At 48.0% G+C, this 27,048-nt stretch overlaps 1 protein-coding gene across 1 annotated transcript in view; it reads left to right on the forward strand.

The window, feature by feature from the left end:
- Positions 1 to 1,140: 1,140 nt before the first annotated feature.
- Positions 1,141 to 27,048, forward strand: part of LOC149339641 (lipid droplet-associated hydrolase-like) — a 50,995-nt gene continuing 25,087 nt past the window's right edge. Inside the window, exon 1 of the mRNA XM_089548345.1 lies at positions 1,141 to 1,639. Within this exon, the coding sequence (XP_089404471.1) occupies positions 1,441 to 1,639 (199 nt within the window). The 5' untranslated portion in view covers positions 1,141 to 1,440. The remainder of the gene's footprint in view (positions 1,640 to 27,048) is intronic.

Here is a 27,048-nt window from a genome sequence, read left to right on the forward strand (position 1 = left end):
GCCGTGTGTGGGCGCTTTCAAGAATGTACCATCTCTGCTTAAAATGATAACGGAGGGTCTGGACCAGAAGGCTCACGTGGGTTGGGGTGGGCGCTCTAGAAATGTGCCATCTGTGGTGAATATGGTAATGATGCATGGGGCGTGGAGAACGCGCTTCCAACATGTGCCATCTGTCGTAGAATGATACTGGTTGGTCTGGAACATAAGGGTCACGCGGGTGGAGCTGCGGGCTCTCAAAGCGTACCCTCTGTGGTAAACGTGATGATGATGATGAGTCTGAACCAAAATGCCCACATGGGGTGTGGAGTAGTCGCTTTCAGCTTGTGTCATCGGCGATAGCTAAGATCCTGCTGTGCCTGGGCCAGAGGGCCCATGTGTACACTCTCAAGTACATAACACCAGGCATAAATATGATGCTGATAGGCGCCAGCCGGGTAAATATGACCCTCGTGCACGTGCACCAAAAGGTCAGCGAAGGTGGGAGTGGCGCTTCGAGAATTCGCCTTTTGTCGTCACGTGGTCTTGCTCGGCTTTGGAGTGGGCGTTGGCGTAGGAATGAAGGAGGAGAAGGAAATGCGGGGAGGTTAACTGGGACATGAATCCGGTTTGTTTCAGGGGTGGTATAAAGCTACGGCTGTCGTTTCCTCCGTTCGAAGGATGGCGATAATTCTCAGATTTTTAAAGAGCGTTATGTTTTGAAACGCGTCAGTCCTTAGTCTCTTCAAGTTCACTCATCGCAAAGAAAGCCCTCATTTTCACAAGTGTGCAGTTCTATTCACTAGGGAAGTCGGCGCCCTCCATTCGCTGTTCGAAACGAAGAGAGCTCACAACACGAGTGGCCCTAGACGGCGCACACAAACGCCCGAGGTCGGCGGTCATAAACCGCGCCGCGCGTTGACCCCCGCGCTTGATTGCCGAACAACGCCGAGCGCGCACCGCGTGCTCCGGGAAACCGTAATAATAACAATAACTCTCAACAGTCCATCCTACTGTCCCCTCACACACGCGACGACCGCCGATGGCGGTGGTGGAGGGCCAAAATAGCTCCACCCCCTGCCGACACACAATCAGCGCGCTCGGCACGCGCCGCCGCGAGCTTCCCGCCGGGCGCGTCACGTGGTTCGGGTACGCTGCCGCGGCGCTCCCTCGGGCCGCTCGCGCTTCGCGCGTCCGCACAGTCGCGCAACGCGGCGCAACGAGCGAGCCGTCGGAGGAGCCGCGGGGCCCCAGACCAGCTGCCGCTGCTGGACGCGCGCGCGCTCTCTGTCTCTCCCTCCCTCTGCATGTGCTCTGCGAAGAGGCGAGCGTTCTCGCCGCGCTGCCCGCCGCCGCCGCCTCTGTAGTAGCTGCTCCTCGACGCCGTCTCTCTCCGAGCCTCGTCGTTCACGGTTGCGAGGCGGCGGCAGAAGGACGCCACGCCGTGAGTGCGGCGCAGTCAGGATGGAGAAGGGCGGCGCCGCGCCGCCGCAGCCCGGCAGCAACAGCGACGATTCCGCCGCTCAGCAACAGCAGCACCGGGACGTTCCCATGCACTTTGTGTCGGTGAACAAGGTGCCGACGCAGGTGATCTGCTTCGGCGACCAGTGCAGCAGCCTCGTTGCAACCGATGACGCCAGGCCCGTGGTGCTGGTCATTCCAGGTGCGGTGATCCTGCATGCTCCATGCCGACTCGGGGGGGGGAGGAGAACCGAAACCGCGCGCAGAACTTGGCGCAGTGCTGCTGCGCTGCCGGTAGGAGCGCATGCGGTAACTCTCTTTAGCTTTCCGGAGCCCGTTGCGTTGCCCCTCGTTTGTTTTTGTGGACTGTCAGTGCAGCATCCCACGTGAGAGGAAAGAAAGGGGAGAACGTGGCGAGCTGCCTGCGGCCGGTGGATTTTGAGCTTCCTTGCTTGCGAAAGAGCGCTGACACAATTCAGGAAGCGACAGTGCGCGTGATGGACCTCTCGTTTGGTGACGCTTTCTTGCCAAAGAAAAACGGGGACGAAATGCGGATCCAAAGCAAGCTAGTTGCATGGCCTGTTTTGCACTGGGTACCAGCTGTCGACATGCTGGGCGTCAGTTCTTCGTTATATGTATTCCCTTCTGCGTAAATATCGCAAAAAAAAAAAAAAAATTGGGGCGAAAATGTCAAAATTTCGAGCGTTACGGTAAAGAATTCTGTAGTTTACCCTGCACAGGGCGGGCTACACTGCGTTTTTTTTGGACATTGTTTATTGCGCACTGTTTTGTTGGAGATTGTACTCCACAATTTATTGCGCAGTGTATGTGCCCGTTATCGCCCTTGTCACTTTTTTAGAGTGGTTATTTGAACTGTGACCTGCAGCTCCCTACCTGCGAGATCCTCTACGCTGAAAAGCTGTAGACAGGGAAAAAGCAAAGTTGCCCCAACGTTAACACCTAAGGCAGAAAGGACTTGGAACACAGTCTTCGCGCAGACAGTGTTTTGCCGGGACTCAGCTAGGTCATTACCCAACACTTGTATTGACCCGGTTTGTCCTCTACCTTATAAGTATAGCCTTGCCTTGGGCGCCAGAAGTTGCTTTGCGGTGCCTGTCATTCCTCGCGCGAATCGTTATTTCCGTTTGTCAAAACCAAGCCATCATGGACCAGGATAATTCGCCTGTCTGACGTACGCCACTCACAAATACAAGCCTCGGCGACAAGCTGTTAAAAGCGCTAAACTAAACTGGATTAAAGGAAAGAAAAAAAAAGGATTCTCACTTAACAACTCCAGCGAGGTAATTTCACTGTCTGTAGTCCTTTGCTGTCCAGACTTTTCTTTATAAAGTCTATAGACTTTCTATAGACAAATCCTATAGAGTAGTCTGTAGGCAGTACAAACCCTACACTTTTAGTAGAATTTTTCTAACTATGAATAGATAAAAGGAAATATCTATGGGAGGCAATGAGAAAACTATAGAGAGTCTATGGACCAAATTTATAAGGGCTCTTCCCTGCTTTATAGAACAACATCGTGGGCAGCCGGGATAATCACCATCAAGGCGGTTTTGCTATCTGCGCGATTAGACACTGCTTTACGTAGTAGGTGTTACAACGCGATGTCTCGTAGTACAGAACCATCAGCCTCGGCAGCAACTGGGTCGTACGCCTGGGCCGCGTACACCAATATATATATATAATACATCGAGTACATAAGCGTGGTGCGCAAGAGCATTCCCAGTCACCGTAAATATAACGTGAATCCCACGGGCTGCGGGCAGAAAGGATATGGGGACGAATGGAAGCGACAAAGTGCCGCTACGAGAAAACCAATTAGCGGGAGAGCCTAGCTAGCGACTAAACGAGCGTGCTGAAGAAAGAGGTACGAACAAGAACTTAGCCTTGGCAAGCACGTCACGATTAAGAGCGTCTGTTCAGGTTGCGACTAGCCCCATTGCTCTTTTTTCTTCGTTCGCTCAGCTGAACATTCAGCTGGGGCTCTATTTCCGAGTCCTATAAATAACTCCGTCATCCCCGCAATGGGTCGTCGTTGATGCGCGGAAGGCGCGCTACTTCCGATGTGTATCGTGATCACTGTCAGTTAAGATTCTGTAGACGGTAATGACGTCATGAAGAGATGGATATCAAGAACCTCTGGTCTCAATGAAAAGCACACCCGGCATTTACTATACGACGGGGCAAAACAGTCGCAGATTACATTTTCAGGATATCGCCATGCAAGTTTGCTTTAAGTTTTTGGCGATATGAAGCCGGCAGCAGTTAATGACGCCTGTATACTATCGCGTTTAATATCAGCTGCAACAAACAAGATACGGTAGGTGCTCAGTTCTCGAAGCAGTGTCAGCTCAACGGTGCTGGAAATTTGCGTATTTAGATGTATCCGCAAAAAAAAAGAAAGCACATTGAATGTTTGTGCAAGCTGGGTGGTCTGTGCGAAGCGAAACTGATATAAAGCGAAAACTTCAGTTGGTTCAGTTTGGCATAGTACGTTCCCATAGCACACGAGCGAAAGTCCAAGGCTGCATACCATCATTGGACGCGCAATCTGAACGATGATGATGATGACGACACCAGTGAACAGAAACGACAAACTTCTGCTTTAATTGTTCTAAAATGGATTGACGTAACACCAAAGTTCGATACTCGAAAAGTAACGCATCTTTCTCTTGATTCAATAATCGAATTTCAGGTGAGTGCTCAGTCATTCCCAGTTTACCGCTGGAGCCAGAGGAATCGCATGAATCCACAAACGGCTGCAAAAGGAAAAGATATAAGGGGGTGCAACACCCAGACCTTTTTCTATGCGTCGATGAAGCGGAGAGGGAGGGGTCGCGAACGAGCAAGTGTGATAGCTGTGCCCCCTTTCCACATAGCCCACGTGATTCAGGCTCATCGCGCTAAAATTAAGCCACAAATGATGTTTAACCGAGTACACTGTGGGGCCAGTTGGTCATACATAATCTGAACGAACAAACGTAGCGTTTAAACAGGACACAGAAAGATGAGGACAGGACGGGGCGGAGTCCTGTCCTCATCTTTCTGTGTCCTGTTTAAACGCTACGTTTGTTCGTTCAGATCACAAATGACGCATTTTCATTGAACCAACCGCTAACTTGAATTACGTCATTTCTGAAGGGTGACTAATAGGCACTCAGCGATCTGAGCTACTCACAAATTGAATCCTCGCAAGCCCCACAAAGTGTCTCTCAAACAGCTGCTGGTGTAAAAAAAAAAAAAAAACTGAAACAAAAGAGAACAAATCATTAAACGTGATCTTGCAAAACAAGAGAGAGTGAAATATTCATTCATGTGCGCGCACTGTACGAGCAGTGTTTGGCGGATCGCAGCAGACCAGAGACGAAAATTCCTGCGCATAAGTGTGCTCTCTGTCGACGCCGGCACGGATGTGGTAAAGCCATTGTTGAGAGGAAAAAAAAAGGTATGCAGCTGTTCATGTAATGCTCGTATCATCACAAAAGGAGGTACTTGTTTCACGTGTGTTATATGCGGAGCGAGGCGCTTTCGTTTTTTAATTCTTTTTTTTTCGCCTTGTGCACTAGACCGCGCGCTGACAGTTGCGTTCACCGAATGTGCCGACGCATAGGCTCCAGCAGCTGCGTCGTCGATATAACTCTCTGTGAAAACTGTGCCTCCGACAGGTGCAGACGCGCGCTGTATACTTTTCTGTAGTTAGCGTTCGCTATTCGCTTTTGTGTGCTAGCTTGGCTGTTCGTTATTTCGACGACGTCAGTAGCCAGCCTGTCACAGACTTAACATAAACACGATGGAAGAAATGGAAGCAGCTGCGTCGATTTTCAGTAATTAAGCCAATCCTCACAAAATTACGTCGTCGCTTAGCCCTCTAACACTACTCTACTGGTTGCCCGCAATAAAGTTCAGGTTCTCTTCTTTCCTTGCACCAGGGGTACACCGCCAGAGACGGTTTGTTCAACTGGAAAACTGAAGATTTTCTTCGCACCAGGGGTGCCCCGTCAGAGACGGTTTGTTTACTTGGAAGACTGAAGGGTTATCTTCGCACCAGGGGTGCCCCGTCGGAGACGGTCTTACGATGAGTTAAGATGCAGGGATAAAGGGAGTACTTGTAGATTTATATACAGATATTTACAACACATACAAGTTTAGGCACTAGAGACATATTAAGCAGCAAAGGTACAAAACAACAAAAGTTGGAACTAGCTAACACTAGGGGAGGCCCCTACTCGGCATAGCCGAAGATGCATTACATCTGACCTTAGCCCAGAACCCCCTTTCCGGCTCCGGGGCTCGGTTTTAAAGACCTAAAGGCCCGGCCCAAATTTGGTAGCATCCAATCATGTTACACTCTTCACATGATTGGTTTATCGAGAGCATGGCCAGCCCTCCAACCCCTGTAAGGTAGAACATTCTCTCCACCTCAAAATAAAAGCAAAACCAAATACAAATACACAGTCGTGCCAGCACGTGCAAGGTAAAACATTCTCTCTCTCGCAAAACTAAAAGAAAAAGCAAATGCAAACACACAGTCGTGTCAGCACTTGCGATGTTCACTGGTTCTATATGTCTTCCTCGCACCAGAGGTGCCCCGCCAGAGACGGTTTGTTTACTTGGAAGACTGAAGGTTTATCTTCGCACCAGGGGTGCCCCGTCGGAGACGTTCTTGCGATGAGTTACGATGCAGGGATAAAGGGAGTACTTGCAGTTTGATATACAGATATTTACAACACATACAAGTTTAGGCACTGGGGACATATTAGGCAGCAAAAAGACAACACAACAAAAAGGTGGAACTGGCTAACACTAAGGGAGGCCCCTACTCGGCATAGCCGAAGATGCATTACATCTGACCTTAGCCCAGAACCACCTTTTTGCTGCTTAATATGTCTCTAGTGTCTAAACTTGTGTGTGATGTAAATTTCTGTATATAAATCTTCAAGCATTCCCTTTATCCCTGCATCTCAACTCATCGCAAAACCGCCTCCGACGGGGCACCCCTGGTGCGAAGATAAACATTCAGTCTTCCAAATAAACAAACCGTCTCTGGCGGGGCACCTCTGGTGTGAGGAAGACAAAGAGGACCAATGAACATTACTCCCGCTTTTTTGTTGTAGCGGCGTTCATTTTTAGCGCGATAGCGTTGGAGGCCCCGTCCGAAAAAAAAAAACTTGATGGCGTCACAAAAATCCCATTGGTCGACAGGGCCGTGACGTCACAACCACATGACAGCGCGCAGGTAATTCAAAACACCCGACAGCGATCAGACTGTACATCAGCAATAACGTCACTGCACAATTTCTCATTGGTCTGCACCGTCGTGACGTCATCCCATCACCATTACGTAGTGCCCCTGTACAAAGAAAGGTAACTGGGCTGTTAAGAAAAGTGGTCCTGCCGGGACTCGAACCGCTGCCCCTTGAGTCGTGAGCCGGGCGCGCTAAACCTCGACCACATCGACTTTTTTTCTTTATTGAACCTCGACCACATCCACATCGATCGCATTACACTCTTAAGGTTACTGAAGTACCCCAGAAATTTTCATCCTTTGCTGTTAACTAGTGCTTCAGTTTTGATAACATGAATTATGCCATAGTATCCCCACCTTTTGTGTAAGGGGACAAACGGTGATAAGGTTGATTATGATAAAGGCAATGACGAGAAAGGTGGAAGCGGTTATAAAAAAAACCGTCGGCCTTTTATCGCGTTAATTCAACATGTCTAATCATTTGTCACCGTATTCCTCTATGCACTAAATCTAGAGTTTACATTGTTCAAACTCTCTAACATCGGCGGCGATGACCTGAGCGACATGGCTAACGAGATGTATTGCGTCACAGATACTCTTCAACAGATAAGATATCCTCACTCATGCGAACTCGATTCAGGAATGCTTCTGCGATCGTGATCGGCTTTGCGGATGCCCGAAGTTACTCCTCGCCGTGTTCTTGTTCGCTGCCTCACATTGTCTAGCTCCTTGACGTCATATTAAAGAACATCACTCGAGTTATAGATATCGTTGCGGATATCAGAGTGAAAAATGAACTTGAGCACGACATGTAGTGCGGAGATAAGATAACCAACGATCTGCTTGGTAGCAAAGCCGATTCCAAGCGGTGGATATACGTAGCCGGGGGTAGCAGAATGTCAGATGGGGAGAATGAGATTAGAAAAGTTGCGGCGATAACGTGGCGTCGCGGCTGGCTGGTGCAAGACAGGACATACCAGAGATCACGGAGGAGGGGCATTGTCCTATTGTGGACGTGACCTGGATTTTGATGATGATGACAATGATAATAGTTATCGAATCTCAGACGGGCACGCAGTGCATACGTCGCAGGCGGAGCTTCATAGCGTATGTATTACACATACGCACGGTCTTCATTACGTCTCTTAGCTTGCATGGTTTCGCACGACTCTCTGGGAGGTCGCCAAGACATCAATTACAACGTCTAGGGTCGCTTTTCTTCGTGAAGGCCGCATGCATATAGTGGGCATGCTTGCCTCTTGTAGTAACCCCACCCATGCTTTTCTATGGGCGGATGTCTTCCGCGCTCGACTTTCCTGTCTCTGCTGCCCTTGGTTTGCAAGAAAGCTTGAACTAATGCGAATTGGCAACGGAGGCCCAACGAGGAAGACAGAGTGTAGTTGAGTCTAATTGAAGCAGACTCCCCGCACCACTAATGTATTTTGGAAGTGCAACGAGGAAGACAGCAAGCGCTCGCTTTCCAGTGCGTCCTTATTAGGACGCAAGTATCACACCAGTGCGCTGTGAACGCTTTGAAAATGATAGCGCGCCAGCACAGGTGTGGTTTTCCGCGTTAACGTTTCTGTTATGCGTTGACGCAGCTACAGTGGGACATCTAGACAACGAGCGTCTGTGTATATAGTCAACGCCTGTTGTTCGCGGCTCAGGAAGAGAACGCGGACTCTGTTACTCGCCTGTCGTGCCGTCCTTGCACTGAAAAAGGTTGTGTAACGCCAGTAATTGTGGCTCAACAGGAATGAGCGCTTTAAATGGTCAGCACTGTTGACGATAAACGCAGGAAATACATCGGTCGGCGTCGTAATGGAAATCGTCACGTACAGTCGTGAGTAATGCGAGAGGGGACAAGGTTTGAGTATTATTTTATTGATTACTCCATAAATATGTGTGACAAGCACACTGTTTTCTATATTTTTTTAACTAGTTTCCTCCTTGGCGAACGATTTGCGAAAGTCATTCTCAAATTTAGTGGAGAAAAACCTAAGAAATTCTCAGTTTTGTGGGAAAGTTTGTTCCCCCTCATGTTGTCCACTACTGTACCTTTGAACCATTATCTGCAGCATTTATAGCCGTATATATCCGTAGCGAAATGGATGACGAAATGAAGCGTGTGATGGGCTTCGCGTTCACCTGTGTGTTGCAAAAGGCATTTCTATATCGTCTTCGCCTCAAGCGTATGCACACCTCTCCCTTAGATATGGCGAAGTACGGAATCGCACGGGTGACCTTGACACTATCCGAGTTTCATCCTAAGCAAGAAATCATTTGCTTCAACGTGAGGTAAGCTTACATGAAGGCTGCGTGTATCTCGTGAGCGAATCGCTAATCCCGCTTTCATGGCGTTTGTGCACTGCTTTAAAGGTCATTCTTTTGCAACAACATTTTTATTACAGCCAGGCTGAAGTGCGTTCGCATGCAGGGATTGTTAGCCGAGGCTGTTGCTAGGAGATACATTCGAAACATATCTGGTATAGACGGGCACGCTGCGACTCGAGAAAGTTGAAAGTCAATGGCTGTGCCTGTAGTATGACTAATGAATTTGTGTGCACTGGCGTCACGCTTATATGCGGCTCGGTTACTCGTGCGTAAAGATGTCTAATCTTCTGACGTAGGTCATCAGGTGTGTACATGCCAACCCCTCTACGTTACGGAGTTAGGCAACTACGTCCTGCTATATTATATATAAAGAGGGCTTACGCCATTCCTCGCATGTAGTACACGTCATCGTCACAGCGTTATTACGGCGCGCATAAGTTCGGTTTGAAGCGGCGGGGAAAAAAAAGCACGCCCTGTATTCTTACTTTTTAACAGCAAATTTATGTCTGACGGAGTTTTTTTATATGTGCTAGCTGTAACTATGCATGTGTTCATGACCGACTTGCGAAAACGAGTTGCGGTGGGCCAATATGGTTATCATATGAGTGGGTGCCGTGGCGGGACGCTGGTCAGCGGTTAACTATTTATTTGCTCGAAGAGATTTGTTAGGTCTGTGACTGTCTGAAACGTACGTCTCCTCTTACTGGATGCGCAATGATTTTTTTTCTTTCGATTCCATTTCACCGATGCTCATGATTCCACTCGTCCCGGCGCGGTAGCATCAATGTTGCGGCGATTAAGCTTGTCAAGACGGTGGAAAAGGAACGAAACTGGAGCCGATTTGTCCCGTTATTTCAGCGAATGATACAACAGCTGCTTTCAAACTCTATTCCGTTTTGGTTTGGTTTTCGAACGACTCGGGCTATGAGGGAGGCCCTAGTGGAGGGCTCCGGATAATTTCGACCACCAGGGGCTCTTTAACGTGCGCTGATATCGCACAGTACACGGGCCTTTATCATTTAGCCTCCATCGAAATGCAAGCGGCGCGGCCCTAATCGAACCCGCGTCTTTCGGATCAGCAGCCGAGCACCGTAACCACTGAGCCACCGCGGCGGCTGTATTCCATTTCGGTTCTGATCGCCGGCGGGCAAAACCACGACCCCGTTATCGCCAGCTCTGGTTACTGGAGCGCCGGATGGTGTCAATATGGAATAAATTGTAGGGACAACTGTAGGGACAACCACAATTTTAATAAAACAGACAATAACTGCAATCGGTTACAGCAGTAAATCTTAAATGCCTGTGCTAGCTGTGCTCATTAAGATCTTTGAACATCCTTTCCTCGACTAGTTAATAGGAGCCGTGCGTGCTGATTCAAGTCGAGCAAATGAATTGGCTGTTGCCTATATTTAGAGAATCCTGTGACTTCAGTCATCATAGTCCGCAACAGCAGCCTAATACCTACCTTGCAGGATAATGGCTCCAATGTGCACCCTTTCCAGCTGCGGCCACCTTATTGCAGATAAGTTATATTGTCCGCCCACACGGATCTCTACTGTTCCCTGCTACGCGCTTACCCTCTCTAAGAGTCCACTCCGTAACCCTTAACAACCATCGGTTATCTTGGCTTCCCACTACATGCCCTGCCCATGCCCATTTCTTGTTCTTCATTTCGACTAGGATGCCATTAACTATAGTCATAGCACTTCTACCCCCGCTTTAGCGAGCTCCTGACCATGCAAGTTAACAGATGATGAAAGGATCCTCGACACCTTCATACATTCATGACTGAAATGCACCGGGTTATTTACTTTTAATTTAGTTTGTCTCAGATGCCTTGGGCATTTAGCCTTGGGCATTTAACATTACACCTATCCATCCCCCTTTTTTTTGTCGGTGTTCTTTAGAACAGGAAAAAAAATAACTGTGCGTTTTAGTGCGCTTCGCGAGTAATTTAAATTCCAGAGAATGAACATTAGCGACATAGATACACAGAGATAGACAGAGAGGAAGACTCAAGACAGACAAGGTTGTGAACTGGAGACAACGCTGTCTCTCCACCACTGCCTGTCTGCTCTGGTTCTAATTCTGCACTTCTAATCGTTGAAAGCACGCAGTAGTTTGCTTTTAATTTAAGCACTCTGTGTTTCGGTTAATATTTAGTGAATTTTTAAGCTCCAAATCAGCGCTCGCCTATGAGGAACGCCGTAGAGGCGGGATGTATATTAATATTGACCACCTTACTTATGGTTGCGTAGTGGTGTGAACAAAGGTGGAAGTTTCTCTCACGTTTGTTTTTGATATTCACCGCGAAATGTAACCTCTGTATGTCAGGAAAATTTGTCACACCAACGTATTTGGCGTTCTGGAGGTAACCTCTGGACGACGGCCGAAGTTGAGGGGCGTGCTCGGTGAGTGCAAACAGCAGGAAGGATATCTTCACTCTTCGGGCATCACTGCGCTGCATATACACGCTTCGCTTGTCGGAGGGGCCCGGTGCTCCCATCTGAATAAAAACACAGGTAGCCGGCAAGCGCGCCGAGGCGTTGCAACAACGTATAGCAACAAGTCACGACCGATGTTCGTAACGCACTTGGGCGGCTGCTCCGTTCCACTCCAGCACCGCTTCCTTTCTTCCTCTCTTCTTCTGATTGCCATCTGATTCTGATTGAATACATTGCCATAAGCTAGGCCATTAGCGGTTTAGTGAAAAGGAAATAGCGCAGTAACTGCTTCACAACTTGGTGGACACCTTAACCACGCCGCGAGGGAAGTTATGAAGTATGGAGTGAAGAAAGAAAGGGAGAAAGAGGTGCCGTGGTGGAGGACTCCGGAATAATTTAGACCACCTTGGGATAATTAACTTGCACTGACATCGCACAGCACAAAGGCGCCTTTTGCGTTTCGCCTCCATCGAAACGCGGCCGCCGCGGCCGGTTCAGCAGTTCGTAAATCTGAACTTATGTGAAAATTCAGCAGTAATTTGTCAGCACTGATGAGCTCATGCAATTGAACTTTTGAGAACACGGCCTACAGCCAGTAAGGTTTCAAATAGACAAGCTAGAATAGAAGGAACAAATATTAACGGCAATGCCTGCAATTTCCACGCAATCTTTCCATTCTATTAGACTTTACCTTCGGCCGTGACGAAACAGTGTGATCTCGGTGATGGTGCAGCTACGCCGACTCGCTATTTTGTAAAATTCCTATTGAAATTCTTTTCCATTCCCATATACTACGACGACCGTATTCCATATCGTTCCTTTTCACCCTTGCCCATAGTATGCATCACCGCTGCGCCATCGTTTTTTGACCAAGAGAGATCGGCCTGTCGGCGCGGGAAATGATGAAAGCAGGCTTGTGAGAATATCTGGACTTGTAGCGTTTGTCACTAAGCTGTCACGAACAAATTTTGTTTTGTTTTTGTTTATTTAAAGCTTCGTACGAAATTCAAACCTCGCTTGTTATATGAAAGAAGACATTGAGCCAGATTCGCATACCTATTCGTGTCTCATTCAGTACGACGCTATGGCCAATGACCGAAACAAAAGGTACAAGACTGCTCATATGTCCTTAGGCCACAGGGTCTGCTCCTGAGCAGTCAGTTAGTCGGTCATTGCGTTGCCTGTGAAACTACGATGGGTCTCAAGAGTGAGGATTAGCCTTCTCCTTACTCTCATTACCAGGAATTCGGGACAGCGCCTATCCAGTGCCACTTAGCCCAGCTTCCTATCACGTTCTGTTCTGATGCCACTCGGTCATACTCTTGCTTTCTTACGTCACGAGTAACGTCAGCCTCTATTTTTGAACGTGGTGGCAGCCAAGAGAACTAGAAGAGCTTGTCCCGAATTCATGGTAATGTGCGAGCTTCGGGGTTGTCGTAAATGCCAAGGCTCAGTTGCAGATCCTGTGGCCCGGCGACTTTTGAGTAACCCTGTACATTCGCGAGAAGTCTCTGGCCCATAGTTGCGGTGGAAAAAGCATTTTTTTGTTAGAATAGTAAATGGGTGGAACTTAAAACTGACGGATTCACTTTGGTGCCGTTCACCCGCCAGTGTCCATGCTCCATTTTCTCAATGTGAGGCTCCGCGAATAAATTTGACTAATTAGCAACATCCCTGTTTAGCAAACTATTTCACGCGACTAAACGCTCCCATTTGTGTTAGCGCGTGCGAGGTTGTCCCACTGATATAATTGTAGTTCTCTAAGGTAACATCTCTCACGTTTGGTGCTTCATCTAAGTGGCCCTGACACAATCGCCAAAATTATTCGTTCAATCACGTTTAGCTGTCTCAGCTTCAATCGTAACGAAAAGAGGACTTCAGGCGGCAGACATGGTTGTTGCCTGTGAATATCTCCCATCTTTCAAGAATCCCTTCGCTCAAAGGTCTATGCATCTATGAACAGAGCAAAACTGCGTACAATTGCCTAATTTAATTGTTAAGCCGAGTTCGCTAATTATGGAAAGGCTGCATCAAATTTTCATATCTGTTTCGCACCTGTCGGATACTATATTTGCCTAAAGGGCGAACTGCGCAGTTCATAAAATTGCATGTTGTTTTTCGGCAAAACTGGTGAACTAGGAGGGCAAGGTAAAGATTTAAACTTGAACAACTTAGTGGAACGACAGCCTTGCACTGGCATAAAACGTGAAAACGTGTTGTCTTCCTCTGTAAATTAGAATTAGGAACTCAGAAAGTACAATAATATTCTAGGTATGTTTATAGCGAAGTTGCAGCCACGGGGCAAAAAATAGCTCACTCCGCAGATACTCCTTATCTGTCGACAAGACGCGCCTTCAGATACCCCTCAAGGTAAACATGCCTTTGATTTCGCAAAACCTGACAGCTCACACCGTTATCTCGACGTTATGGCCGCCACCGACACGCGCCGCAATGTGGTTCAAAGCTCACTAAACGATTGTCTCACGTGTCTCGCAATGTGCGTTTGCCACCAGTGTTGACAACGAGGCAGTGTTGCCGCGTGTGAACGACGTTCTCAATATTTTTTTTTGCAACTTCATTTATGCAATTAAATCTTACAACTGCCATATTGGCAATGTTCTCTAGTGTCACTGGATGGAGCTTCATTTGTTTGCTTCGTTACACTGGCTGTTTGCTAGCTTCAGTTAGGCTTCGTTATTCCAAAGGAGGAAGGACTAAAAAGTACACAGAGGTTAATATTGTGGTAACTAACAACGTTTCCAAAACAATTAGTAACGCCTACTTCCGTTAAGATTTCATATACGTCTGTTTGGCACAAAAGCTAATCGATTGGATGTTTAAGGAATTTTTATATACAGAGGCTACAACGTGTGCTTTGAAGCGTGTGTAGCGCAGGGCTCGGTATTGATTTCTACCGCCTGGGTTTCTTTATAGCGCACCAATTGCTCAGCGTGCGGGACCTTTTTGTATTTGTAATCGCCTTGTAACTGGCATAGCTTGAATAGTGGCTTACAAACAACAAACAAACGAAATGAACGAGAAGTTGATGCTACAAAAAAAAAACGACAAAAAGTAGAGAAACCTTGCTAGTACGGGATGCGCGGGAGATGAGGTGATCACGCCATAACACCGCTTGCTACATCTTTTGCAGTAAGCTGCAGACAAACACTTGCGAATCTATCAAAATCATGGCTAGAGGGAACAGCGCGAAAAGACGAGGACAAACACAAAATCTAACAGGACAGGCACCGAACTTCCAACAATTTATTGAGAGCGACGAGAGGGTTTTTAAATGCAAGCCGTGACCCACGTGAAACCAGCAAACCGTTAGCAGCACACAGTGCAAAGATATCTTCATATCGAAACGCCATCCATCGATAGCCTATAAAACAATTGGCATGTGTGCAGCAAGAATTCAACCCCGCTGTACAGGTGCCAGATGTTTTATATGCTACTGATGGATGAAAGTTTTAATACGAAGACATCGTTGTTTTGTGTGCTGTTAATGGTTTTCTGGTGCCACGTGGGTCCTGGCTTGCATTTAAAAACCTGCGCGTCACTCTGAATAAATTGTTGGTAGTTTGGCGCCTGTCCTGTAAGCTTTTGTGTTTGTCCTCGTCTTTTCGCGCTGCTCCTTCTTTAGCCATGCAACAAGACGAAGAAGCCCAAACCACAACATCATCAGAACTTTTTGCTGGACTAGTTGGTCCATTCTGACATTAGTGAAAACAGCGCGAAAGAAGAAGCCCGAAGGCGAAACGAGGAAGTGCTCTTTCCTGTCACTTCCTCGTTTCGCCTTCGGGCTTCTTCTTTCACGCTGTTTTCACTAATGTCACAACATCATCAACTACGCAGGAATGGTTACTCCGACATTTCCAGCTTTCACAGGCACACGTGCAACAGCCGCGGTGTTCTCATCCGAGTCGTGTTCCCAGCACCACGTGTCGTCCTGACGACACAGAAACCGCTGCGCCCGAGCGTATATGCAGCTCCCAGCAGAACATCTACCGCTACCTCGTAAGGCGAGAACGAAGGCGTGTCGGGGGAAACACGATCGCGCCTTTCGAAACACGATGGGCACTTCCTTCACCGCGAGGAAAGGAATCCCGCGGCGGAATCAGGGGAGCGCGTCGCCGAGCCGTTGTATGTTGCGCAAATGTTAACACGGACCAAAAAGAAAAAAAAAACTACAGTACGGTTACGAACTTGTAACGAGAATGATCCAGCGTTAGCTGGCTTATGATCGCGAAGAAATGGAATCGTATTGGAGCTGATATACTGCAGTCGATGCTCTAATCACTAGCCGACTGCAGCGGTCGCCCAGTGGTGAAAAGAGCTACCTCGTATGTGGGAAGTGCTGGGCGGAAGGTGCTGGGTGGAAGGTACTGGGCGGAACGTGCAGGCTCGTTGGTGGGAGGCGCATTTTTCTTGGCTGGTGCCCGAAGGTGGGCTTGCGGGCTCCGACGCCAACCGAAGAAAGAGCTGAGAAAAGCAAGAACCTTAAAAGTGATAAATGCGAGACAGTAAATGTGCTATTTCACTGAAAAAATTAGTCTAACATATTAAATAAGATCCTATGGGCACCAGGGCGAATTCGAGGTCCACGTTAGTTCATTGAGCAGAATACAGTACCGTCTGCTCTTAACTTAAATCAGGTCGCCGCAGCTTAAGCGGATTCGAACAGTCTTGAACTGTAGAATAAATAAAAACAGCAAAAAGGTTATTTTTATGAAGGAACACAGCGTTACGTTTCGAAATATTCTGAGCTTAGAGACAGTGGTTTTCGGATGGACATCCGCTTGTCTGCGAAAATTCCTTCCGGCTGCTCCCATGAGCTCGCGGTGCTCTTACGCTTCAGATTTGTGCATCGAGGCTGCGGCGCGGAGATGGCTGTCCGCTGCTTCGGAAGGTTCATCACGGCCATCCACTTGGGCCACAGCGGCATGGTATAGTGCGTCGGCGGCGACGGAGGTGCTCTGTCTGATTCACGGTGGATGCGGCAGAGCTTGTTAACAGCGAGCAACGGCGCCTGTATTCTAGCGGTTCTGAAGAGGCTTCTCCTCTTGCCCTGTGCGGAGCCCTATGCACGAGTGAAGCTTGGGCATTCTGTTCCCACGGATAGCTGTGCAGTGCAGGTGTCTGACCTTCGCCACCACTTGGGTCTCCTTCCGAGCTCGCCATCATTGCTGCACGAATGGCCTGGACCGCATTTTGCCGGAAGTGTCGAGAGTGTGTCGGTCGGGGACGTCCTGGTGGGCGGTTCTCGAAGACTGGTCACGTGACCCAAACGACAGTGATTGGACGCTTTTAAACGAACTAAATTCCCCAATCACGAACATAAGGACAGGGAACCCCTTTAAAAGGAGCCACAGTGCTCATTTTTTACGGCCGAAAGCTCATTGATCACCATGCAAATACATCTCTGTTAAGTTTCCCCATTCCTCGACCCGTCTCTGAATCGGCGTCAACCGCGGTGCCCGAGTGCCTGCAGCCCGACTTCTGACTTGGTTCTTCACTACGCGTTGAGTCCGCTATCGGAGCAGACACAACGCAACAACAGTGCTAAAGGAGCGGGACAGAAGAGAACAGGCACACACGAGCGCTGAATAGCAAGTGAATGCATTTATTGCGCGAACGCATAAATACATGTCAAGAAGGGTCTTTTTCTGCTTCTGGGCAAGCCTTGTTCACATGTATTTATGCGCTTGCGCAACAAATGCATTCATTTGCTATAGTCAGCGTTCGTGTGCCTGTTCTCTTGTACCGTTCTTTTGATCAGCCACCAACCCGCCCAACAACGTACTTTAATGTTGAAACGACAAAAAGCAGGATTTCTTTTAAAACCTCCCACATAGACTTCTTGGCCGGTGAGGTTGCTTTATAGGGTGAACCAGAGGTGGGAGCTATCAAGAATGTGCCCTGTGGGCTCGGGTAATCCGTGTGGGTCCGATCCATGGGGTCATTTGTGCACGATCTCTCGTATTGGGTCTGAAAGTGGATTGGCGGTCTCGGAAATGTGCTCCTAATGGCCACGTGATCCAAATTAGTCGCCAACTCACAGGCCATGGGGTCCTGGGAGAGGACTACCAGGTTTTGGAGGGCTACTATGGCAGATAGCGGGAGTTACGTATCATCGCCGTTGACACTATTTCTGAATGCCTGTATGAGGAGCAGTTGGGGTCCTCATTCGTGCGCTGCGGTTCATTACTTAGCAAGGCAACTTCATCAGCAAATTAGGAGTAACGTTTTACACCTTTCACGATCGACTTTATCTCACTCCTACGCTGGAGGATTCCCGCAGCGTGCGTGTGTAGGAGTATGGCGAGTTTTAACACCTCTGTCCCCAAGTGATTTGCACACGCCCATCTGCGCATATCCTATAGACATTTCTTGCGTGCACGCGGCGCGCACGTGTTCGTGACTGCTAGGCAGATAGCGAGGCGTGGCGTGTTTTTGCGTCACTTTGATCCGGGCTCGTCCAAGTTCCGTTTTACACTCCCTTCGTTGCTGTTTCAGCATCACGATAAGCGAGCGGCGAACATATCTACACTGCTCCCTGTTACTCCACGAGTGAGCGATAAGAGTGAGACATATGCACGCTTGGTTTTCCTGCCGTCGCCAAGCGCAAATGTGGGGCACGTCCAGAGAGATAACAATAATAATAAAAGGGTGTGCTGCGTGCGGAGTCAAGAAAAAAAAAAGAATTATCGTGACGCGCTTCGCGATGGGCTTTAATTAATATTTCTTGGTCGTGGGTAGAAAATGATTTCGTATATTAAGAGCTTTCTTAAGGAGCTCTCCCTTGTCACGTATACTTCGTTGCATCATGCATATAGTGGAGCAGGACGATAGAGGAAGCACTTGACATCTCTCATGTATCCTCTCCTTTGCGAGCAGAGCGGCTCCTCTTGAACTGTAGCGATATTGCGTTGATTCTTTCGCTTAGCTTCCGTTGCTGTCTTTTTTAATTTTATTTTTTTCGTAGAAGCATCGCCGCCACGCTTTTAAACGATGTAATGGTAGACGCGGCAGGCAATGTGTGACAGCGCAATAAGGAACGTCGAAAGATGAAAAAAAAAGGCTTAATGCTCTTTCCAGCTGCGCTTGATAAAAGATGTTATATAAAAGACGCTCATCTCTAATAAAAGATGTGGACTCCAAATCGTTTTGCAAGCGGGCATCTAAACGTCAGACTTTCATTGAGGGCGGGGATGACGTTGTACGGGGAGAGCAGATACAGCCCCCGTCAAAAGTATACAGCCCAAGGGGTTTGCTTCTAAGCTGCTTAGCGGGGCCCCCTAGCACGTCTAACAGTCCAAAGCTTGGGAAAATTAAGGACGCATAGCCATTCCTCTTTCGAGAGACTACTGGCGCTGAGGATGCATAACGAGGCTGACTGCAGGCCTCACAAGCAAACCCCTTGGGCTGTATACTTTTGACGGGGGGTGTACATCGATAACGCAGTAATTTGTTACAGACGCAGATAATTTGTTACAGTTCATGGTAGGCGGAGCAGTTTGTTAGAAATTAAATACCACTGGGTTACGCTAAATGTGCACATGGCTTGAAGGGCTCGATTGCAAACCGGATTAGCGTGGAGTAAAAAAATTAAAAAATACAATCTCACAAGGTGCGACTATATATATGCGTGTATTCAGCCGCTATTTCGTGCAAGTCTTCCGCCAGCGGTTCTGGCACGAAGTATAATACATATTAACAGCCATGTGACGTAAACTAAATACCCCTCTGTTTTTATTGGTTCCCTTCACGTACCCTGAATTTATTTTTCAAGGTCTTGCCGTGGACAGCACGTTCGGTCAAATATAGGATGATGCTCGGATTAAAGAACTAGGAAGCGTAGGGGCGATACTTTAGTTCAAGTATACATTAATGCCACCTCCCATCCCCCGTACCAGTCCAAAACGTTAATCAACAGTGCCACTGGGTAGCCGTGATCTAGAGAACCCTAAGAATGCCTATCCTCACATAGGCGCTATATAAAGCGAACCCGCCGTGAAGCCCTCCAGATATCCGTGAAGCGACCTCGTTTTGCGGAGCGGCACAATCACGATGAAAAGAGACGCTTCGTTCATCTCGCCACACCTACAATGGACCCAATGGCGTGAGCGATACAGGAAGGGAAACCAGCGGCGTAACGCCTGTGGGCCTTCCCTTATCGGATGCGCGGAAGGTGTGGGCGAGGGAGTCGGTCGCATGCCGATCGTGTGCGCTGGGCGGCAACTACTGTATAACCGTCTCGTCGCCCGTCCCGACTCAAGGTCACTCCGCATCGCCTACGCATGGCGGCGGCGCCGGCAAGTGGCGCATGAACGCGCTCGCATCACGGAGCAGGCGGGCGACATCTGCACGGGGCTGTTGCAGACGGCGCGGCGGGACCGCGGAAATCGACGCTGACTCTCCGTCCGATACAAATCGCAGGCGTTTCCCGTTTGGTGCGCCGAGAGTTTTCCGCCTGCTGTACGGGGCTATCAGACAGTTCGAAAACAAGTGAGGGAGGTACTAACGACTAATATGATATGCCAGTTTGTTGGTTCAAGGACTGCGTTGACGTCTTCGATTATAGAAGCGGCACGGATTCCTTAACGCGAGCGACGGGGGTACAGTCGTGCCTCGTTAATGCGACCCCGGTTGGTATATGGACGCCTCGAATTGTGAACAACTTGCTTGGGGAGCAAACTTTTTCAATGTACTAGCGCCTCGTTAATATGGAATCTCGCTTTGAGGACAACGGACGAGAGGAAAATGCACTTTGCCCCTTGGGACCCGCGTATTTTGTCTGTTGAAATGGAGATGATAAGAATAATATTTCTATTGGCCAAACCAGATGTGTCATATTCTGCATTTTGATTGCAGTACACCACAGAAGTGCACTGAAAATGTGCGAATGATTGAGTGATGGCCCTTTTCTTTTGTACTTTGATGTTTTACAGTTAAAAGTTGCCCAGTCGATCGATGCGCCTAACCATTTCCCAAATTGCATGAATGGCCATGAGCAGAACTCCTGCAGCTTGTGCCACGTCTAAAGCTGCTTTTAGCAGCTCTCAGTCGACTGAGTGCTGATACGTTAGCGATTCGTGGAATGTGAACAGTCATAGCTGGAGTAAGGTCATCTGGCCATCGGACACCGTTAACTACGCGCGTCAAGCTGCACCACATTATTTCAATTATAATGGCGACCAGGATAATAGGCTTGTAGCCCTACAAATTATGTGTATTTGAACTTCACTCACTGGCCACCACATCAGCAGAAGCAAAGCTTAATCATAGCATGATTTTTATTTTTTATCCTTTTTTTCCCTTCGCTATTCGTTATTACGGACGACTCGCCTTATGCGCAGTTTTATTAAAAGGAACCAAGGTGTCCTTAATAACGAGGCATGACTGCAGTTCCTGGTGGCGGTATAGTCCCAGCTGCTGACACTTGTCCTGAAAAGCTATATATTTAGGGAGTATATTTTAGGCATGATTTAAAGAGTATTCATAGTGGAGACATACGAAGGCCCAACGTGCTTAGGGAAACACCCACTGTGATGTGCATTTAAATTAGGGAGCAATTACTCATTAGCATCCACCTGAGCGCCTTCATAGAGCTACAAAGGAAGTCTGCACAACTTTCCGAGAAACTTATCAGTTGAAAAAGATTTCTTTCTTGTTCAGGGATCGAACTCAGTGCCAACCCCTGTGCGGGACAGTGCTATGGTCAGATTACTGTTGCGTTGCAAGCCGTAGACAGCGCACCTACACGCAATGCAGGTGCAGACAAGAAGCTCCCATAATTTCGAGGTGAAAACATGGAGGGACAAAACATTCTTGGACAAAAATTTTGAATACTGAATACGGAAATATTGAAGCTAATGGTCCTTTCTTCCGATGTGTCGCAAAATCTTTCTTTTATGGGTTTTCCATTGCTCGCATCGAGCAGTTAAGACTGCCATAGAAAACCCATGTGGAACTCGTTTGACCATCGCGAAAACGTTAATAGAAAAAAAAAATGCAAGCCTGTGGAGGAGAGCTCTGCGGATATATTGATTGCTAGCGAAATCTTAGAGTATATGGAAAAATGTGTGTTCATTAACACTTTCCCGTTCAAAAATGCTTTGGTCTAGAATTTTTGGGTATGGGTGGTTTCAGAGAAAGTTGTATATGCTTCCTTTGTAGCTGAATGGCTGCGCTTGGCTGAACGCTAATGAGTAATTAGTCCCGAATCGTACTAGCGCAGGCGTACACAGGACCAGACGGGCGTCTGTACTGAGCACGTGCAGTAGTCAGGCAGGGGACATGGCTGGTCCTCCTTGGTTTTTCTAAAGCTATAGACGTTCTTAGCATACCGGAGACGTATTAGTGGAGATGTATACCGGTATTCTAAAAACGTCTGCTCTTAGTTGTATGCTGTCGCGCTCCGCTCAATGGTCGAAATCCACTGCACGAAGGATGGCGTGTGCCTTCTGCATCTCTGCTAGCGTAGAATAAATTTAGTCTCTAACTGAATATAGAAAAACTAGCGTTCATTCCATGCTGCGTTACTATACTGGATCGCTGCTAAGCGTTCACCGTGTACTTTATAAGCAATGCTGAGCGTGCTATGGCTAGTTTGCCATTGCGCTGCAAGCCGTAGACAGCACACCTGCACGAAATACATTCAGGCAAGAGGCTCCCATAATTTCGATGTGAAAACAGGGACGGAAGCGGAGGCAGGCGAGTGTGGTTTGTCTTGGCACGTCGCGCTCATAAGTGATGCACTATCCCCCTTTGCATAAGCCCGCAGAAACAAACGAAAAAATCGTAAAGAAGAGATGAGTTTATTTACATGATGGCGGGGGAGGGGAGGAAGCAAGAATCAGCAAAAAGGTTTTACACATTCATTAACAGATACTAAACACCGAGCAAGTACGTATTGTTCATAATATAAATATTAGTGGATAACATTCAAGACGAGGAAAAACCGCAGTAAGCAAAAAATATTTCTGTTCCACTCATAAGAACCGTTAGTTAATGTTGAACCGTTAGCTTGCGGTTCTGTCTGATGCCTGCTACGGGTCCCACCGTACTGCGCATATTGGTTAGAATATATCGATGCTTTTTTCTGTGCCAGGCAGCAACGACATACTCACGCGTTCTGGTAAAGGACAGTATGGGAATTTCAGAGCAGCGTCCGCTGCAGGCTACCACCAGCCGGCAATGTGCGCTGTTTGCGGCTGGCAGTGGTGGAAGAGTCTAGGCTAAAACTCTCTAATATACTGGTTGTCCCAGATAAAATGAATAAAGATTAAAAAATAAACAAAGTGTTCTTTCGAATAGGAATCAGGTGAAAGTTATTCGGAGTCGGAGTTATTTAAAATACAGGCTAGTATTTTTCTGCATCTGCCTACGACGTGCTGACGTTGCGGCGTCTGCCGTCGCTGACGGTTATGACGGAACCAGAAGCAATGCAAAACCCTGTCGCGGACAGCGAAGAAGGTGTGAAGCAGACGGCGCTTCACCTTGTTGCAGATGACAGTCCTGCATTAAGGCGCATTCAGGCGCGCGCAGCATGTGATATTTTAAGATTGCACGGGCTTTAATTTTTGGTGAAAAAATTAAAGATACGCTGAGGCTACTTCGACGGAACCACCTCTCTCGGGATATTTTCATGGCGCTCGAAAAGTTGCCAGTTCACGCATGAGCGTTTTAAGCTATATATAATATTACTAATACTTTTATTGCGACTAATGGAAACAGAATATGTATTCAGGCCTGCCAAAGCCTTATGAAGTTAATTACTGTGAAGTAACGACGCAAGTAGGCAGATCTAGAAAAATACTGACTAATATGTATATAACTCCTTAGAATGTTCACTTCATTTCAGTTCGAAAAAACGCTGTGCATTTTTTTTAATCTTGATCCATTTTAGATGGGACGCCCGGTGTATTGGTTTATGGCCGTTCTTTTCCGACGGCAGCAGACTAAAAGCAGCGAAACGCAGAAGGGCTAGCGCGATGACCGCATCCCTGTTTCGAGGCGCGGCGTCCAAACATGCATTGTTTTGTCTAACTGTGACGCTTCGGCCGCGCAGGTGGCTGGGTCGGCGTGAATCTACCAAGAGCATTTCGCAATAAAACAATGGTCACCACGGTTCGCAAAGGGAAACTGCATAGGCTTTGCAGGTAAACAATGCGAAGTCCTTTCCGGTTAGCACCTGAAATGATGGCGTAATCGCCGATTGAAATTGAGACGGCCGTCAAGCTTCTCCTCAGCTCAAAGTGGGGGGCGCATCATGATGTCATGTTTGCTTTCAAGAAATAAAAAACGCCACAGAAGGCAAAAGCCTCCGAGCGTTGTTTGGAACATACAACTGGCACGGCGGGGGAAATTTGAAATCTTATCTTCCGTGACGTCACACCGAACTTCTCCGCACTCCTCTGGGGCTGTGAGGAGAAGCCTAAAGTTTAATCGTCGATAACGCCACTATTTTAAATGCTGGCCCAAAAACACATGGCAAGCTTTACCTGTAGCCTATATAGATTTGTATCCTTGAATATCGCGGAATTCTCAAAAAGTGGTGCAGTGGCCCTTTAAGCAACCGAACCAGTGAGGATAGCCCAGCCTACTAAAGTTATAAACTCACTGGCTTAGCTGTTAAACACAGTAGTTGTGAGAATTTGGTTAAACTTCACCAGCTTTCCTTTCAATACAGCTGCACGGTAAGAGATTTCAGAACAACTTTTTTTACATTATTGGTTCCGGTGTTCGGCACTGTTCTGGCCCGTCTAGTACGCGGGCACTCACCTTTTATGAAAGGGAGTGCGCTGGACATGGGCGTCCGGAGGGGGGGGCAAGGGGGGGCGGCTGCACCCCCCTGGAAAATCACTCACTCGAACCGTGAGTGATGGCCGCACGCCAGGGGCGGTGGTGCGCTCAGCCAAAAGGGTAAAAGCAGCCCCGCTTCGACGCTTGGTCACATCTGCGAAATGCCGCGTCCGGGCGCGCGTCGTTCCGCCGTTTTCAAACCACGCCACCGCCAGCTCTGCTGAAGGACGACCTGTTGCAGACATGCAGCGGCACCGGCGAGCATGTGCTTCGAGCCGTCTTGAGATGGGTGTCTGTTTCTTTGATCTCTAGAGAGATAGCGACACGGAGGCAGACAGTGCACAGGGCACAGGTCGCTCGCTATAATCATGATACGTTCGTACGCCGGCCACCGATGAATTCTTGAGGGGGGAAGGACAAATCAGCCGTGTCCACCCCCGCTTTGTCGGGCTGCTCAGGGGCAAGCGGGCGACGAGTTGGCGCCGCCGCCGCTCGCTGTCTCCTCCGATCCACGGGAGAGCTCGGTGCGGTAGAAGCGCCGCTTTCAGAACCTTCGGCAAAGGGGATTAGCTGCTTTTGTTCACGGCGACGCAGTCTCCAGAGGCGCCCCCACACCAGCGTTCCTTGCGTCTTCTCCGAAAACCAGCGCCTTTGGTCAACGCAGCCCGATGGCGCCTGCCTGGCTCGCCTGTCACCTCTGGCTGGGCCTCAAATCACAACAGCGCCCATGTACTGTGCGTGTCAGTGCATGGTAAAGAGACCCAGGTGGTCGACATTATCCGAAACTCTGTACTACTCCGTCCCTCATAGCCTGAGTCGTTTTGGGGCTCTGAACCCCATAAAAGCACAAAAACAAATTTTCCGGCCGAATTAGTTGCGGGTGTCCCTTCCCCTCGGAAGTCGCGCGGCGTTCCTTACACCCCAAAAGTGCGCATTCGTGGATATTGTGGCAAGTAAGCCCTTGCACGTGTGCGCGCTTCTGTGTTTGTGCTTCGGTGTTTTTAGTGGCGGGTTGTCAACGAAGGTGAGAACAACCAAGACAGCGGACGAGAAAACGACGAGCGGCGAGCAGTGTGTGTGCGGTTGCTCGACTGTGCGGATGCGCGAGCAAGATGGAGCGAGGTGTATGAAGCTGCGAGCGTGCATTTATCTTGTAAATAAGTTTTCGTTGTATATATAGTCATCTTTTGTTTTCAACGTACTCGTTCAACCATTTTTCCAATCAATATATATGATGACTGTGCACTGAGAGCGTGTAATGAAGCACAGAAATGAATTTATCACCCGTGTAACTACGCAATTCGCCCAGAAAAATCCGAGGCGCCTACAGTTGCTGTTCAAGGAAGACTGACTGAGTGACTGTAGTTGCGTGTTTGTGAACATATTGCGCTGTGTGCTGGTCATCAATTCGGGTGAGTCGAGAACCCGTATGCAGTAAGACTGAGCACTTCGAGTATTGATAGTATCTTTTTGCATTTTTATTAATTTTAATTGTTTCTTTGTTGATAAACTTCAATGTATCTCTACAATCCGCGCTTTAATTTGCTGCTTGTAATTTTCTTTCATGTGTGTATTTTACTTATTTTTTATTTATATATAAATAAATAAATTTACTCCGCAAATAGTGCCTTTTCGCTACGAATATACCCCCCCCCCCCCCTCCGGCGCCAACAACCAATGGGCCCCCCCCTGCAAAAAATTCTGCGGACGCCCTTGGCGCTGGAGGACAACTTTCTCCCTTTTTACTCCCATATAGGCTTATTTGTGTACAGAGTGTACGAAACTATATATCCCGCCATCCCTTGTCACTCTTGGAATAAACTGCCATTATGCACTGAAGAAACGTTCTAACGCCGCAGTATTTAATTCAACCTTGGCTCATTTATTAACTCTGTTCAAGAAATCCGCCCATATATTTGGCGAAGTTGGAATGCTATTTTTGTACCTTCAATGTAGGATACTTTTACTTCTCGCGAAGTGAATTCTTTGCAGCCTTCAGAAGGCTCAGGCTTAAAACATCCACAAGTAACGAAGGACTAGAAAAGAAAGCCGCATAAGAGAGCTTGTCACGTGGCTTCCTTCTACCTATCTGTCGTCCTTTGTTCTCCTTCCACATCAATATGGGCCAGAACCAGCTCGCCCACCTGTTCACAGACAGCCTCGTTCTGCGTACGATCATTAAATCTTGTGCATGCTTTTGTGTTCTGTGCTCAGAGTATACTCCATACCACAACTGATATAAAGCATGTTTGAAAGCACTTTCGAAATTTTTCTCGGATTTCGTCGTCTGACAAAAAAAAGGGGGCAAAGTTATCTTTCTTATTGCCGGGAATTGCTTTGGAAACCCGACAGCGGATTGTTTAGGTAGGTCGGTAGCGGATATGATTTTGCGAATTTGACGGTTTAGCGTCCGAAGCGACACATCGGGAGTGAGGGCAGCCGTAGTGGAGAACTCCGGATTAATTCAGACCATCCACAGTTCTTCAGCGTGCGATGACGTCGCACAGCACAGGGACATTTTTGTATTTCGCCTCAGCTGTCGCGGCCGGGATCGAACCCGCGACCTTGGAATCAGCAGTCGAACGCCAACGCCACTGGGCCGCCGCGATGGGTCTAATATAATTTTTTTTAATGATATAATTTACCCCCATATTTACGACCTCTCTACTTGTTCTTTTCGCGCGTTTTTGTAGCCGCGATACAAAAATCCCTTGTTGGCAGTTGAAGCACGCGTGTCCATTATGTGCAGCTGACTGATAATTA

Source organism: Amblyomma mixtum, chromosome 6, assembly GCF_055824585.1.
Source record: "Amblyomma mixtum isolate Tamu chromosome 6, ASM5582458v1, whole genome shotgun sequence".
In the NCBI taxonomy this organism is placed as follows: Eukaryota; Metazoa; Arthropoda; class Arachnida; order Ixodida; family Ixodidae; genus Amblyomma; species Amblyomma mixtum.